The following is a 16,691-nucleotide window of genomic DNA, read 5'->3' as shown; positions in this document are numbered from 1 at the left end:
AAAACGCACAAATGAAAAGATGAGTGTGGTGTAAGATAAACACAGACGTTATCCGGTAAAGCTCGCCAAAATGGCACAAACGCAACATTGACTAGGCCTCGTATCAAAATCCTGCATGTAGCAATGGCTACAAGCTGAAACCTTACTCTACAGCATAAAAAGTGCTTACAAAAGAAACATAGGGCCTTAAAATAGCTAAAAAAACGGATAGGAAATCCCAAAAGTGTGAATGCAGGGTTTAGAGCTCCTGTAGCTGCACTAGAACGGTAAACAAAGCCTACAACTCCCGGCATGCCTTGCATGCTCAGAACACTCCTAGCGGCCGCTTTGAACAGCAGAACTTTATTGCTCCAGCACGCGGTGCACATCGTTGCTATGGCGGAGCTGGTGCAGGCCTCGCAGTCCCGGAGCAGTGTGCAGCCTCCTGCAGTAACCGGACAGAGCGGGACATCTGCAGTGGCTGCAGCAGCGGGAAGCAGCGCCGGGAGCAGTGACCCGGCCAGGCCCGGCCTGAGCCAGCAGCAGAGAGCCAGTCAGAGGAAAGCTCAGGTCAGGGCCCTTCCCCGGGCCAAGAAGCTGGAGAAGCTCGGGGTGTTCTCGGCGTGTAAGGTAAATAATGGCGGCAGGGAGCAGCTGCCTGTACTCAGCCCGTTGTGTGTGTGTGTGTGTGTGTGTGTGTGTGTGTGTGTGTGTGTGTGTGTGTCTCTGTGTGTCTGTCTCTGTCTGCAGCCCGTGCATTGTGTGTGTTGTGTGTCTGCAGCCCGTGCATTGTGTGTGTTGTGTGTCTGCAGCCCGTGCATTGTGTGTGTTGTGTGTCTGCAGCCCATGCATTGTGTGTGTTGTGTGTCTGCAGCCCGTGCATTGTGTGTCTGCAGCCCGTGCATTGTGTGTGTCTGCAGCCCGTGCATTGTGTGTGTTGTGTATAGTCTGTAGGGGGCTGGGGGCTTTGCAGGACATCTTACACACAGAGACTGTTTGCTATCAGGGCTATAATCTATGTCTCAGTGACTACTATTGTATGCACCCACAGACCGTGCTGTGCCCGTTCCTCTATGGGCACAGACTGGTATTGCAGCTCATCTTCAGTCACACAGTAGCAGCCCATGCTCTCAAGTTCATGTGTGGTTTCTTGTCTTGTACCGTTTTCTTATTTGCAGGGCTGTGCCAGTCCACGTACAACATTGCATAATTTCTCTGGAGCTTAGTGACTGATCAATCGAGGCGACGTACTCTTTCCTTGCAGTGTAGCATTGTGATAAATTAGACTGCATGCTAACGGGCATTATATATGTAATAGCAGTCTAGACTCAGCCGTCAGGATTAACGGTGGAACAGCTAGCCTCTATATTCTGGGAGCATTGTTGCTGATTACAGGAGTTCACGGCGTGTATTATATTAAAATTGTTGTGCCTGATTCATCAAAGCTTTTATGCCAGAATTCTGTTGTAAAAAGCTCTGAAATGTTTCATATTTTTGTGTAACTCAAATCTGAACTAAAATTTGGTGATTTTTTTTTTTTTTTTTTTTCTCCTCCTATTCTCACGCCATTTTTGCCCAGCTCTGGCAAAGTGGGTAGAGCCGGGACGGGGCTTGGTGAATGCTGTTACTCATATCTACGCCCCATATCTTACTACAGCAGGGGCTGGACTAGGAGAGGACTTTTCTGACACTCCTGATTCATGAAGAGGGGTTCACCTCTTTATGAATTAGGAGCCTCTGACTCCAAGCACCTCTCCTCATCAAGACCAACGTGAGCAACATCGGTCTTGATGAATTGGACCCTTTGTGTTTGTGAGAAGAGTCGGGTGCAAGGACATCAGATGACAGCGCTAGAAGCCATACATTCAAGATGTTAAATCCTGAGCTCAAGTTAGCATTTCACAAAATCAGAAAAAAAATCTTGGGAAGTCTTTGTCCTTCATAGCACTGCTGCCTGTCGTTCTTGGGAAGTCTTTGTCCTTCATAGCACTGCTGCCTGTCGTTCATAGGAAGTCTTTGTCCTTCATAGCACTGCTGCCTGTCGTTCTTGGGAAGTCTTTGTCCTTCATAGCACTGCTGCCTGTCGTTCATAGGAAGTCATCTTTGCCTTCCATAGCACTGCTGCCTGTCGTTCTTAGGAAGTCGTCTTTGCCTTCCATAGCACTGCTGCCTGTCGTTCTTAGGAAGTCGTCTTTGCCTTCCATAGCACTGCTGCCTGTCGTTCTTAGGAAGTCGTCTTTGCCTTCCATAGCACTGCTGCCTGTCGTTCTTAGGAAGTCGTCTTTGCCTTCCATAGCACTGCTGCCTGTCGTTCTTAGGAATTCGTCTTTGCCTTCCATAGCACTGCCGCCTGTCGTTCTTAGGAATTCGTCTTTGCCTTCCATAGCACTGCCGCCTGTCGTTCTTAGGAAGTCGTCTTTGCCTTCCATAGCACTGCCGCCTGTCGTTCTTAGGAAGTCGTCTTTGCCTTCCATAGCACTGCCGCCTGTCGTTCTTAGGAAGTCGTCTTTGCCTTCCATAGCACTGCCGCCTGTCGTTCTTAGGAAGTCGTCTTTGCCTTCCATAGCACTGCCGCCTGTCTTTCTTAGGAAGTCGTCTTTGCCTTCCATAGCACTGCCGCCTGTCTTTCTTAGGAAGTCGTCTTTGCCTTCCATAGCACTGCCGCCTGTCTTTCTTAGGAAGTCGTCTTTGCCTTCCATAGCACTGCGGCCTGTCGATCTTAGGAAGTCGTCTTTGCCTTCCATAGCACTGCTGCCTGTCGATCTTAGGAAGTCGTCTTTGCCTTCCATAGCACTGCTGCCTGTCGTTCTTAGGAAGTCGTCTTTGCCTTCCATAGCACTGCTGCCTGTCGTTCTTAGGAAGTCGTCTTTGCCTTAAATAGCACTCCTGGGTTGTGTTTTTATCTCTTTTCTCCTCATGTATATTCCTATTTTTTTCTACTTCAGGCAAATGATGTCTGTAAATGCAATGGCTGGAAGAACCCCAATCCACAAACCGCACCTCGTATGGACCTTCAGCAGCCTGCAGCCAGCCTGAGCGAGCCCTGCCGAAGCTGTGGCCACTCACTGGGTATGATATGATCCTGACAAAAAATAAATAAATAAATTGGGTCCGGTTATGAGTCAATGGGATCTGTTCCAAAATGACGATCATATATTTCTAATCCCTGCTGCCAGTGTCAAGTGGCAAAGAAAAACGTCTTATTGAAATGCAGAATGGTAGTGCACATTTGTCAGATTGTCCATATATTTACAGGATGAATAACCGAGCAGTGTAATAATGCAAACTTCTAAATATGTTATCATATACTACCAGAAGAGGTGACAAGCAACTTACAGATGGAAGCACTTGTCCCTGTTGTCATACTAACATTTCTGGCACAAGTTCTGTCCTTGGCACTTGACACATTTTGTAGTCAGCGTTGAGCCCATTCTCTAGCTGTGGGCATTGGAATTGGTTTAACAGTCAATGTTTTTCTCTTTACCTGTAGCCGACCACGTGTCACATTTAGAAAATGTATCTGAAGATGAAATCAATCGCCTGCTGGGTATGGTGGTGGATGTGGAGAACCTCTTCATGTCCGTACATAAGGAAGAGGACACGGACACCAAACAAGTGTACTTCTACCTGTTCAAGGTGAGATTCAGCATTATAGCTACTAATGTGTTTCACTAGAAAAACTGAAAAAATGTGAAGGGGAAATCTCCCTTTCATGAATGGCATATCCTTTGTCTGATGCGTTGGGGGTGTCATCTCTGTGACCACCATCTGTCACGAAAGCAGGACCACCCTGACTCCCATTTATGGAAGTCAGTAAAGCAGCATCCAAGAGGAGTCGGAGCAGAGGTGCTTTACCTTTTTATCTGAGGCATGCATACATGTCAAACTTTGGCACCCAGGGTGGTTTTATTTGGCCTGCAACACCAGAACTACAACCCCTATGTGGGGCCCATTATTCTGTATGGAGGACTGTGTGGGGCCCATTATTCTGTATGGAGGACTGTGTGGGGCCCATTATTCTGTATGGAGGACTGTGTGGGGCCCATTATTCTGTATGGAGGACTGTGTGGGGCCCATTATTCTGTATGGAGGACTGTGTGGGGCCCATTATTCTGTATGGAGGACTGTGTGGGGGCCCATTATTCTGTATGGAGGACTGTGTGGGGGCCCATTATTCTGTATGGAGGACTGTGTGGGGCCCATTATTCTGTATGGAGGACTGTGTGGGGCCCATTATTCTGTATGGAGGACTGTGTGGGGCCCATTATTCTGTATGGAGGACTGTGTGGGGCCCATTATTCTGTATGGAGGACTGTGTGGGGCCCATTATTCTGTATGGAGGACTGTGTGGGGCCCATTATTCTGTATGGAGGACTGTGTGGGGCCCATTATTCTGTATGGAGGACTGTGTGGGGCCCATTATTCTGTATGGAGGACTGTGTGGGGCCCATTATTCTGTATGGAGCACTGTGTGGGGCCCATTATTCTGTATGGAGGACTGTGTGGGGCCCATTATTCTGTATGGAGCACTGTGTGGGGCCCATTATTCTGTGTGGGGCCCCATTATACTGCATGGAGCACTGTGTGGGGGCCCATTATACTGCATGGAGCACTGTGTGGGGGCCCATTATACTGCATGGAGCACTGTGTGGGGGCCCATTATACTGCATGGAGCACTGTGTGGGGGCCCATTATACTGCATGGAGCACTGTGTGGGGGCCCATTATACTGCATGGAGCACTGTGTGGGGGCCCATTATACTGCATGGAGCACTGTGTGGGGGCCCATTATACTGTATACTGTTTGGCCTGCGACTTTGTCCAAATTTTTCATTTTGGCCCTCTGTGTAGTTGAGTTAGACATCCCTGATCTAAGGGTATGTGCCCACAATGTATTTTTCAGGTGGGTAAGCTGCCTGAAAAAGCGCTAAAGAGAATGAACATATATGCTGGAATATTTAGTCTTTTGTGAGCTTTTTTTTAAACCACTTCAGCTTCAAAGAGGTTAAAAGTAGTGAATGTCCGTTCTTTAACTGCTCACTATTTAAAACATGAAGGGAAAAAAAAGCTGCTTCAAAAACTGATTAGAAAGACTCTTTGGGACAAAAAACGTCATGTGCACGTTCCCTTATTTGTAAGTACCAAATTTCTCATATTTGGGTGCCCACTTATCTACATCTGTGTGTGTTATATCTATATTGCTCTCAGTGGGAAAAACAGATAATCTCGTAGTTATACCTTTTAATGGCTAACAAAAATAAAAGAAATGATGTTACAAGGCAAGCTTTCGAGACAACTTAGGTCCCTTCCTCAGGCATGGTATAACAAGATATATGAAGAAACATAAATATATGCACACTCCAGGAAAAAAAAAAGGAGCAGATGCATGGCATAATAAATTTACATTTAAATAAACAAACAAACTGAGCTTAGAAAATGAGTCCTTAATTGGATTAGATTAGTGATGTGAAAGTTTTATGGTCCCAATATCCATGTAAGATCATAGGTCTGGTGCCCTCACTGTCTCTGGAGCAGATTCCTCAGATTTTGTAGTGAGACCTAAATCTTCCTGTGTGGAGGGTGCCAAAGACTAATCAGTTTGTATTCCCAAATTCTTCTGTGTTTTTGTGATTTAAAGTTGCCTTTTAATATGACAACTTTCATATTGTTGATGTTGTGTCATGGACCACAGAAATGTTTGGCCACCGGTACATGTTTTTGTTTTTTTTTTTATCTGTAATCGTGTGCCGATGAGACCTCATCCTTGCTCTCAGTTTCTGTCCTGTTTCTCCCACCTAGAGACTCCCAATATGACATATAGTTAACAGACTTAAGTACACCACATTGGAAGAGGAACATGTGAATGTCCCGGGAATCTAATATTCCTGCTGTGTGTTGGGATTCTGTATCCTGTTTTTGGTCTCTACATGGGTGCAGGTTTTGCAGCTCTTCGCATTGCAAGGAAAAGTTTTTCTTGGTGTATCTGAGGGCATTGAACTTCGGATCATGATGTTTCTTAAATGTGGTAGTTGCCTGTAGCACAACAAGGGAGGGTCTCTGAATATTGTTTTTAGCCGGTCATCCTTGTGCAGGATGTGGTGAAGTTTTTTAGCAGTTTCTCAGTACCTCAAGCTGTGGGTTGTAGGTCACCACCAGAGGTACACGATTATTTTCCTCTTTTTCTCCATACTGAAGTAATTGATTTCTAGGGATCCTTGTGGCTCTAATGATCTGGTCATCAACGGAGGTGGGGTGGTAACCTTGGCTGTAAACGATAGACTTTTTAATGTGTTTCGGGTGGAAACTGTCCCATCTGACTTATGTGGGACGGTCAATTGGTTTCCGATACACTGATGTCTGGATTGAACCATTTTGAATATTTATGGTGGTATCCAGAAAGGTGATTTATGTTTTGGAGTGCTCCAATGTTAAGTTTATGATGGGATGAAATCTATTGAATTTGTCATGGAATTTTAGAAGTTCTTGTTCAGACACATTCCAGATCATTAAGATGTCATCAATATAGCGAAAATAGGCCAGGGGTTTTATGGAGCATGATGCTAAAAAGTCATTTCTTTATCGCTTCATTGGGGGACACAGGACCATGGGGGTGTATGCTGTTGTCACTAGGAGGTTGACACTAGGCAAAAAAAAGAAAAAAGAGCTCCTCCTCCGCAGTATACACCCGCCTACAGGCACCAAGCTCACCAGTTTAAGCTTAGTGTCTGTAGGAGGTAGACCTGGATCCTACTGATCCTACCCTGTTGTGTTTTATTAATGTTTCTTCTTTATTTTTCAGATACAGCTCTTCAGGGTTAACGGGGAACACTGCGTCCCCTGTTATCCCCATTCTCAAGCGACCAAGAGAGCAGTGTGGCATTTCCCACATCACCCACTCTCGGACCCGCTGGGCAGGACCTATCCCCTGTCACCTTCGGGTGATTCTCGGTGGCCAATCCTTTCCCATTCCCCACCCCAGCCCCCTCCTCGGAGCGGCCTGGGAGGGAGACGGTGGTCACTACGGTGACCTTCCCCCAGATTCTGGGGTTGACACCGTCTCCTACACTGTCCAGGACTGGTCAGTGCGGGAAGGAGGAAGAGCCAGGATCCCCCTATCCACGGAGGGCCTCCTGTGTCCATCCTCAGAGGGAAAGAGGAAGAAGAGTCATCGGGAAAGGTACAATCCCTCCCTGCTGCCTCCTCAGCCCCAGGTCTCTCAGCTATGGCACAGAGTTGCCTACCAGCGGGCCCCTTAAATCCTGGGATAATAATGGGGGCATCACATTTCCCCGCCGACGCTCACTTACAGCAGCGCTTGGCCACGCCCCCTCTCCTCACAGGACATCAGGAAACAAACCGGGGGCCTCGGACTCACACCACAGTATGGCGTCCCCCCTCAGCATGGCATCCCCCATAGCCCCCCCCCCCTTCTCTGTCCTTTTTTGTGTGGCATTTCTGCCCGCGCTTTCTCTGTCGGAGGGCGGCTCGGGTTGGGCGTGACTCTTTCCCGCGGGTATACGCCCCTCTCGGAAACCGGCCAATCTGGGCCGAGGAGCAATATGACTCTTCCGTTACGCCCACTTTTATCCCGGGGGCCTATCAGCGGCCGAGTTCTTAAGCCTGCCCCCATCCCTTCTAGGGGAGCTAAAGCTCCGATAGGCAGCTTGCTCAGGGCAGCACGCTCCGCTCCGGCTCTGCCCCTCTACGCTGCTCTCGGTCTGGCTCCGGCAGCATCATTCTGTCTGACTGCCTCATCACCGCAGCCCTGCTCCTGTCTCCGCGGCTCTGGACTTTCTGACGGGGGATACGGGACCGTGCCCATTCCAGACCGGGTAGGCCCTACTCTGGCACCTCCACACACACACACAGGCTCCCTCCTCTGCAGTATTCCTGGTTAGGCACATATGCCCAAACCCACGGAGCTTTCTGTCCGTCACACTCACACAGTCACATATTACGCCTGTGCTCTTTGCAGTACTAAGTGGCCCGCGGGTCTGACAACTGCTTTCTGCTCGACCTGCAAGCCTCCCACCATGCTGGCACCCCAAGATCCCCCTGCCGCCCAGGACGAGGTAACTCCCCATCCTTACCAAGGTATCTCAATCTCCGGTGCAGGTCCTAGAACGCTTGCCCATGCTATCCACGGCCACCAGTGCTCCGAATGTTCCAATGGACAATTCGCAGGCACCTCTGCCCCCTCCTTCTAAGGGCACGTTCTCAGAAACGGACTCACACAAGCTCATCCTCCAGCTCTCCAGACTCCAAATTCCTCCCTGCATCTCACACTTCTTCCCCAGAGGCCGCTCCGGGATCAGACACGGCATAAGATTCTGACTCTGGATCCGACACGGAACAATATTCTAGAGTCCAGGACATGGTTGACAGCCTTATATCGGCCGTCAATCAGACTCTGCACGTTAAAGAGGACGAGAGCCCTTCTCAGGACTACTCCGTTTCCTTCAAGAGAATCAAGCGCCCGGCACGCACATTTTCTAACCATTCTGAATTTGATGGTGTCTTTCAGAAACAATGGGAGCATCCAGAGAAGCGCTTCACTGGAAAGAAACAGTTAGACATGCTATACCCCTTTAACCACGACCTTGTCAGCAGATGGACGGAGTCCCCTTCTGTGGATCCTCCTGTCTCTCGGCTAAGAAGGTACTGTCCCTTCCAGACGGTTCTTCCCTCAAGGATACTACAGATAGACAGACAGACAGACAGACAGACAGACAGACAGGTTGAGGCCTTGGCTAAGTCAGCCTTCGAGGCTGCTGGCACCTCCTTTTGTCCTTCCTTCGCCTCAACTTGGGTATCAAAAGCAGTCTCCGCATGGGCCAAACAGCTTAGGCAGGGCATTCTCACCTGGGCTTACCCAGACGATCTGGCTGACCTAGCGGATCAGATCGCCCACGCAGGGAAATATCTCCTCACAGCGTCCCTTGACGCTTCTACATGTTCAGCCCGCGTCTCCAGCAATATCATCGCTATACGTAGGATTCTTTGGCTGAAGGCTTGGCACACCGACCCGGCCTCCAAGAAATCACTAACAAATCTCCCTTTTCAGGGCTCCAGACTGTTTGGGTCTAAATTAGACCAGATCATCTCTGATGCCACTGGGGGCAAGAGCACTTCCCTTCCTCAGCCGAGACCTAATCGCCTTTTTCCTAGGAAACGTTACCTTCAGTTCCGGTCCTTTCGTCGGTTCGCTCAACCAGGACCCTCCTCTCAACAGGACCGTGCCCCAGCACAGCAGGACAAACGTAAGCCTACCTTTAGGCCCACTCCCAGCTGGCGCGCAAAGGGTCGCTCTTCCAAGCCCTCTGGATCCCAATCACGATCCAACAGATTTTCCTCAGCATGACTGGTCACTCCCACCTGGGATTTCTCCCAGGGTGGGCTGCCGTCTACTTCTGTTCCTAGACCCTCAGGCTACAAGATCGAGTTCAACGCCATACCAGGAACACGATTTCTCAGGTCCCGCCACCCGCATCCATCTCTACTTCCCGGTTTCCTTCAGGCCATTGCCTCCCTTCTGCACTCAGGAGTTATAGTTCCAGTCCCCCTTCAAGAAAGGTGTTCAGGTTTCTACTCAAATCTTTTTGTCGTTCCAAAAAAGGACGGCTCACTTCGTCCGATCCTAGACCTCAAACAACTAAACTGACAGGTACGCGTACGGCACTTCAGAATGGAGTACCTCAGGTCGGTAATTGCCTTGATGGAGACCGGTGAATATCTATGTTCAGTGGATATTCAGGATGCGTATCTTCATATCCCAATCTGCGCACCACATCATAAGTTCCTTTGATTTGCCTTCCAGAACGCACATTACCAGTTCACTTCTCTCCCCTTCGGGCTTGCCTCCGCCCCGAGGGTTTTCACAAAGGTAATTATCCCCTACCTCGACGACCTAATGATCAAGGGTCCCACGTTCAGGGATTGCCTCCACAGTCTCCAGATCACCCTGAACACGCTTTCTCGGTTAGGCTGGCTGATCAACACAGACAAATCCTCCCTGGTCCCATCTCAGTGCTTAACCTTTCTAGGGATGCAGTTCGACACGACCCATGCCCAGGTCCGTCTCCCGAGGGAGAAGATAAACTCTCTCCGGGGGATTCACCTTCTCTCTGACCCAAGCCCACGCCGTCTTCGCCTGTGCATGAGTGTCTTGGGAAAAATGGTGGCAGCTATGGAAGCAGTCCCTTTTGCCCAGTTCCATACCCGGCCTCTTCAACTGGCCCTTCTGTCGGCATGGGACAAGAACCCGTCGTCTCTAGATCGACGCATCAGGTTACCTCTTCATGTGAGAAGGTCATTAATATGGTGGACTCGTCCTTCTTCGTTCAGACCTGGGAGGTCATTCCTACCGCTTTGCTGGCAGGTGGTCACGACCGATGCCAGCCTCATCGGTTGGGGGGCATTCTTCCTCCACCACATAGCGATCAATATATTGGAGATAAGGGCAATTTACCTGGCATTGCGTCACTGGCAGGACATTTTTGCAGGGTTCCCAGTCCGCGCACAATCGGACAACGCCACTGCAGTGGCGTACATAAACCGTCAGGGAGGAACGCACAGCAAGTCCGTCTTCAAAGAGGTGACGAGTGCTAGTTTGGGCTGAGAATACTGTTCCGGCAATCTCAGCAGTACACATTCCGGGGGTCGACAATTGGGCGGCCGATTTCCTCAGTCGGCAGGGCCTTGCCTCAGGAGAATGGTCTCTCCATCCCGAGGTGTTCCATCAGATATGCTCACGATGGGGCACGCCTGACGTCGACCTTATGGCGTCTCGGTTAAACCACAAGTTTCCATCCTTCGTAGCCCGGTCCCACGATCCCCTTGCTATCTCTCAGGACGCGCTAGTCATCTCATGGTCTCAGTTCCTGCTGCCCTATCTTTTTCCCCCTTCACCATCGATCCCTTGGGTCATCAAAAAGATCAAGACAGAGAGAGTACTGGTAATTCTAATAGCCCCAGATTGGCCCAGACGCATCTGGTATGCAGATCTAGTAAACCTGCTCGTCGACTCCCCCTGGAGACTACCGGACCTCCTCTCTCAGGGACCTATTCTTCATCAGAGTTCTCGTTCTGTGAATTCAATGCCATGGCCGTTGAGGCCGCAGTGTTGAGGAAGGCGGGTTTTGCGGACAACGTCTTCCAGACCCTAATGAGTGCCAGGCAACCCGCAACCTTGCGCATATACCACAGAACCTGGAGAGCCTTTTTTCGTCACTGCGAGAAGGATCAGCTAGCTCCCATGTCCTTTTCGCTACCGGCCATTTTGGCCTTCCTTCAGTGTGGCCTGGAGGCGGGACTCTCTAAGCACTCTCAAAGGCCAAGTTTCGGCCTTGTCTATTCTATTCCAATGTAACTTGGCTTTCCGTCCTCAGGTCAAGACGTTTCTGAAAGGGGTGGCTCACCTGGCACCGCCTTATCGCCCCCCGGTGGATCCATGGGAACTTAATATGGTCCCGAGCGTCATTCACCAGCCCCCGTTTGAACCCATTCAGGACATCTCAGCCTCTCTTCTCTCCTGGAAGGTGGCTTTTCTGGTGGCTGTTACCTCTATTAGGAGGGTTGCAGAGCTCGCAGCCCTCTCTTGTCGGTCGCCTTTTCTGGTCTTCCATCAAGACAAGGTAGTGCTCAGGCCAGTGCCTTCCTTTTTGCCTCTTTTTCCTCTTTCCACATCAATGTGGACATCGTTTTGCCTTCCTTCTGCCTGGCCCCAGTGCACCCTCGGGAGAAATCCCTGCACAAACTGGATCTGGTCAGAGCTCTACATGTGTACCTTTCTAGAACGGCTTCCCTTCAGCGTTCGGACACCCTGTTTGTCATTCCTGAGGGGCGTCGCAAGGGTCTCCCTCCTTCCAAGTCAGCCATCGCCCGTTGGATACGTTCGACCATTTTGGAGGCATATCGCGTTTCGGACAAATCTCCCCCTCCGGGGGTAAGGGCTCACTCCACCCGGGCGGTGGGGGCCTCTTGGGATTTTCGCCATCAGGCTTCAGCTTCTCAGATCTGTAAGGCTGCAACATGGTCTTCACTCCACACCTTTTCAAGGTTTTACAAGGTCCACATTTATTCATCGGCTGATGCCAGTCTTGGACAGAAGGTTCTGCAGGCAGCAGTTGCCTGCAGTCAGACCTAGTCTGTGGCTACCTTTTTTTGTTCTCCCACCCTAGGGACTGCTTTTGGACGTCCCATGGTCCTGGGTCCCCCAATGAAGCGATAAAGAAAGAGGGATTTTTGGTACTCACCATAAAATCTCTTTCTTGGAGCCTGCATTGGGTGACACAGCACCCTCCCTGAATTTGGGCATAGGTACAGTTGGGCATCTAATTTAGTTTCACGGTTGTGCCCCTTTGGGCATTGCATAGTTAATTGTTTTAAGTTCCTCCTACTGCTTTAGCCACTAAGTGGTGAGCTTGGTGCCTGTAGGCGGGTGTATACTGTGGAGGAGGAGCTCTTTTTTCTTTTTTTTGCCTAGTGTCAACCTCCTAGTGACAAGAGCATACACTCCCATGGTCCTGTGTCCCCCAATGAAGGCTCCAAGAAAGAGAGATTTTTTGGTGAGTACCAAAAATCCCTCTTTTCCAGTTTCGCCATGAAAAGATTGGCATACTGGGGTGCCATTTTGGTGCCCATAGCAGTTCCAGTGCTCTGCAGCTATAGCTTTTTGCCGAAAAAGAAGAAGTTGTGTGAGGGTAAATCTGGTGAGTCCTAATACAGATTCGGAAAGGGATCCCATTGGCTTCAAGAAACATTTGGCAGGCGGATAATCCATCTTCATGTGGGATGTTTGACTATAGGGATTCCACATCCATGGTGGCTAAGATGGCACTCTTAATGAGAGGACCTATTGTACAGTCATGGCCAAAAGTTTTGAGAGTGACACCAAAATTATATTTTCACATGATCTGCTGGCCTCTGGTTTTTATAAGTGTTTGTCTGATGTTTATATCACATACAGAAATATAATTGCAATCATATTATGAGTACCAATAGGCAAGTCAAATTTTGCAGTGTTGCCCCTTCTTCTTCAAGACCTCTGTAATTCTCCCTGGCATGCTCTCAATCCACTTTTGGACCAAATCCCGACTGATAGCAGTCCATTCTTGCATAATCAATGCTTGCATGTTGCCAGAATTTGTTGGTTTTTGTTTGTCCACCTGTCTCTTGATGATTGACCACAAGTTCTCAATGGGATTAAGATCCAGATGTCCCAAACAATCGAAAAGGGGATTCATCAGAGAAAATGACTTTGCCCCAGTCCTCAGCAGTCCACTCCCTGTACCTTTTGCAGAATATCAGTCGGTCCCTGATGTTTTTTCTGGAGAGAAGTGGCTTCTTTGCTGCCCTCCTTGAAACCAGCCCTTGCTCAAAGAGTCTCCGCCTCACAGTGCGTGCAGAAGCACTCACACCAGCCTGCTGCCATTCCTGAGCAAGCTCGGCACTGCTGGTAGTCCGATCCCGCAGCTGAAACAGTTTTAAGATACGGTCCTGGCGCTTGCTGGTCTTTCTTGGGCGCCCTGGAGCCTTTTTGACAACAATGGAAGCTCTCTCCTTGAAGTTCTTGATGATGCGATAGATTGTTGACTGAGGTGCAATCTTTGTAGCTGTGATACTCTTCCCTGTTAGGCCATTTTTGTGCAGTGCAATGATGGCTGCACATGTTTCTTTAGAGATAACCATGGTTAACTGAAGAGAAACAATGATACCAAGAACCAGCCTCCTTTTAAAGTGTCCAGTGATGTCATTCTTACTTAATCATGATTGATTGATCGCCAGCCCTGTCCTCATCAACACCCACACCTGTGTTAATGGATCAATCACTAAAACGATGTTAGCTGCTCCTTTTAAGGCAGGACTGCAATGATGTTGAAATGTGTTTTGGGGGTTAAAGTTCATTTTCTGGGCAAATATTGACTTTGCAAGTACAGTAATTGCTGTTAAGCTGATCACTCTTTGACATTCAGGAGTATATGCAAATTGCCATTACAAAAAATGAAGCAGTAAACTTTGGAAAAATTACTATTTGTCTCATTCTCAATACTTTTGGCCATGACTGTAGATAGCTTTCTTAAAAGGTTGTTGGTGTCCTGTAAATAACTGGCTGTCTTTCTTACCAGCGGTTTAAGGACCTTTTCTACCCACCCTGAATTTTTTTCGGTGAGTGTTCCACCCCTGAGATGATTGGCCTCCCTGGGTTTACCTGGCTTATGAATCTTGGGAAGCATGTAGAACTTACCTATCCTGGGATTCTCAGATATGAAGTCCAGAAGGTATGTGGAATCTGTACACATACCTTTTGACTCTTTTCAACTCCCTCATATATTTTGGAGTCGGATCATCATCCAGTTTGGTGTAGTATTTTATGTCCGTCAGCTGTCTGTGTGCTTCTTTAATGTAGTCAGTAGTATTCAGAAGGACTATGGCACCACCTTTATCTGCAGGCTTAATAGTGATCTCCTTGTTGTTCTTCAGACAGTGAATAGCCCTTCTCTCCTTCACACTGATGTTAGGTGTTTCCTTTCCGAAACTGGAAAATGACTTTTTAGCATCATGCTCCATCAAACCCCTCACCTATTTTCGTTACATTGATGACGTTTTAATAATCTGGACTGAGTCTGAACAAGAACTTCTAAAATTCCATGACCAATTCAATAGATTTCATCCCACCATAAACTTAACATTGGAGCACTCAAAAATGGAAATCAACTTTCTGGATGCCACCATAAATATTCAAAATGGTTCAATCCAGACATCAGTCCCACATAACTCAGATGGGACAGCTTCCTCCTGAAACACATTAAAAAGTCCATCATTTACAGCCAGGCCCTTAGATATAATCGTATCTGTTCCAGTCCAACGGACAGGGATGAACACCTAACCCATCTTAAAAAGACATTTTTAAACCAAGGCTACCACCCCACCTCCGTTGATGACCAGATCATTAGAGCCACAAGGATCCCTAGAAATCAATTACTTCAGTATGGAGAAAAAGCGGAAAATAATCGTGTACCTCTGGCGGTGACCTACAACCCACAGCTTGAGGTACTGAGAAACTGCTAAAAAACTTCACCACATCCTGCACAAGGATGACCGGCTAAAAACAATATTCAAAGACCCTCCCTTGTTGTGCTACAGGCAACTTCCACATTTAAGAAACATTGTGATCCGAAGTTCGATGCCCTCATGTACACCAAGAGGAACTTTTCCTTGCAATGTGAAGAGCTGCAAAACCTGCAACCATGTAGAGACCAAAGACAGGATACAGATTCCCAACACACAGCAGGAATATAAGATTCCTGGGACATTCACATGTTCCTCTTCCAATGTGGTGTACTTAATTCTGTGCACTATTAGGGGTCCTATTAGGGGTCTCTATGTGGGAGTCCCAATAGCCATGATCTTACATGGATATTGGGACCATAAAACTTTCACACCACTAATCTAATCCAATTAAGGACTCATTTTCTAAGCTCAGTTTGTTTGTTTATTTAAATGTCAATTTATTATGCCATGCATCTTCTCCTTTTTTTTTTTTTTTTTTTTTTGGTGTGTGCATATATTTGTTTCTTCATATATCTTGTTATACCATGCCTGAGGAAGGGACCTAAGTTGTCTCGAAAGCTTGCCTTGTAACATCCATTTCTTTTATTTTTGTTAGCCATTAAAACGTATCATAACTACAAGATTATCTTGTTTTTCCCACTGAGAGCAATCTTTTTTCAACTGGCTAACACGGTTCCAAACCCTTTTTTTTTTTTTTTTTTTTTACATCTATATTGCTCACATTTCTATTTTCTCATTACTTTTGCAAACTATCAAATACTATATAGATACAGGCTTTTTAACCCCTTCGCAACCCTGGGATTTTCAGTTTTTGCATTTTCGTTTTTTGCTCCCCATGTTCCCAGAACCATAGCGTTTTATTTTTTGGTCAATATGGCCGTTTGAAGGATTATTTTTTGCGGGACGAGTTGTACTTTTCAACGCCATTACTAGTTTTACCATATCGTGTACGGGAAAAAATTCCAAGTGCTGTGAAATTGCAAAAAAAAGTGCAATACCACAGATTTTTTTTTTTTTTTTTTTTTTTTAACCACGTTCACTGAATGCTAAAACTGTCCTGCCATTATTATTCTCTAGGTCATTACGAGTTCTCAGACACCAAACATGTATAGGTTCTTTTTCATTTAAGTGGTGAAAAAAAAAATTCCAAAGCTTGCTTAAAAAAATAAAATAATGTCGCCATTTTTCGGGATCTGGGGCTGGGTGAGGGCTTACTTTTTGCGCTCCGAGCTGAAGTTTTTATTGATACCATTTTGGGGTAGATACGATGGTTTGATCGCCTGTTATTGCATTTTATTGCAATGTTGCAGCGACCAAAAAACGTAATTCTGGCGTTTAGAATTTTTTTCTCCTTACACCTTTTACCGATCGGATTAATTCTTTTTTTTATGATTTATTGATAGATCGGGCGATTCTGAATGCGTCGATACCAAATATGTGTATGTGGGGTTTTATTTTTATTTTATTTTTAATGGGGCGAAAGGGGGGTGCTTTAAACTTTTTATATATTTTTTACAATTTTTTTTATATTTTTAAAAACATTTTTTTTTCACTTTTTGCTTGCTTCTGTAGTCTCCATAGGAGACTAGAAGCCGCACTTGTCTGAACGCCTCTGCTACATAGAGGTGATCAGCAGATCAC

The 16,691-nt window shown here is 47.3% G+C and overlaps 1 protein-coding gene across 1 annotated transcript in view; it reads left to right on the top strand.

The window, feature by feature from the left end:
- Positions 1-316: 316 nt before the first annotated feature.
- Positions 317-16,691, top strand: part of KAT2A (lysine acetyltransferase 2A) — a 39,771-nt gene continuing 23,396 nt past the window's right edge. The window contains exons 1-3 of the mRNA XM_073683555.1: positions 317-609; positions 2,925-3,048; positions 3,470-3,615. Of these exons, the coding sequence (XP_073539656.1) occupies positions 376-609; positions 2,925-3,048; positions 3,470-3,615 (504 nt within the window). The 5' untranslated portion in view covers positions 317-375. The remainder of the gene's footprint in view (positions 610-2,924; positions 3,049-3,469; positions 3,616-16,691) is intronic.

The sequence above is a fragment of the Phyllobates terribilis genome, unplaced genomic scaffold, assembly GCF_046119375.1.
Source record: "Phyllobates terribilis strain yellow unplaced genomic scaffold, ASM4611937v1 Scaffold_5__5_contigs__length_657084704, whole genome shotgun sequence".
NCBI lineage: Eukaryota > Metazoa > Chordata > Amphibia > Anura > Dendrobatidae > Phyllobates > Phyllobates terribilis.
The sequence above is the reverse complement of the archived record's forward strand: the minus strand, read 5'-3'. Positions and strand labels throughout refer to the sequence as shown.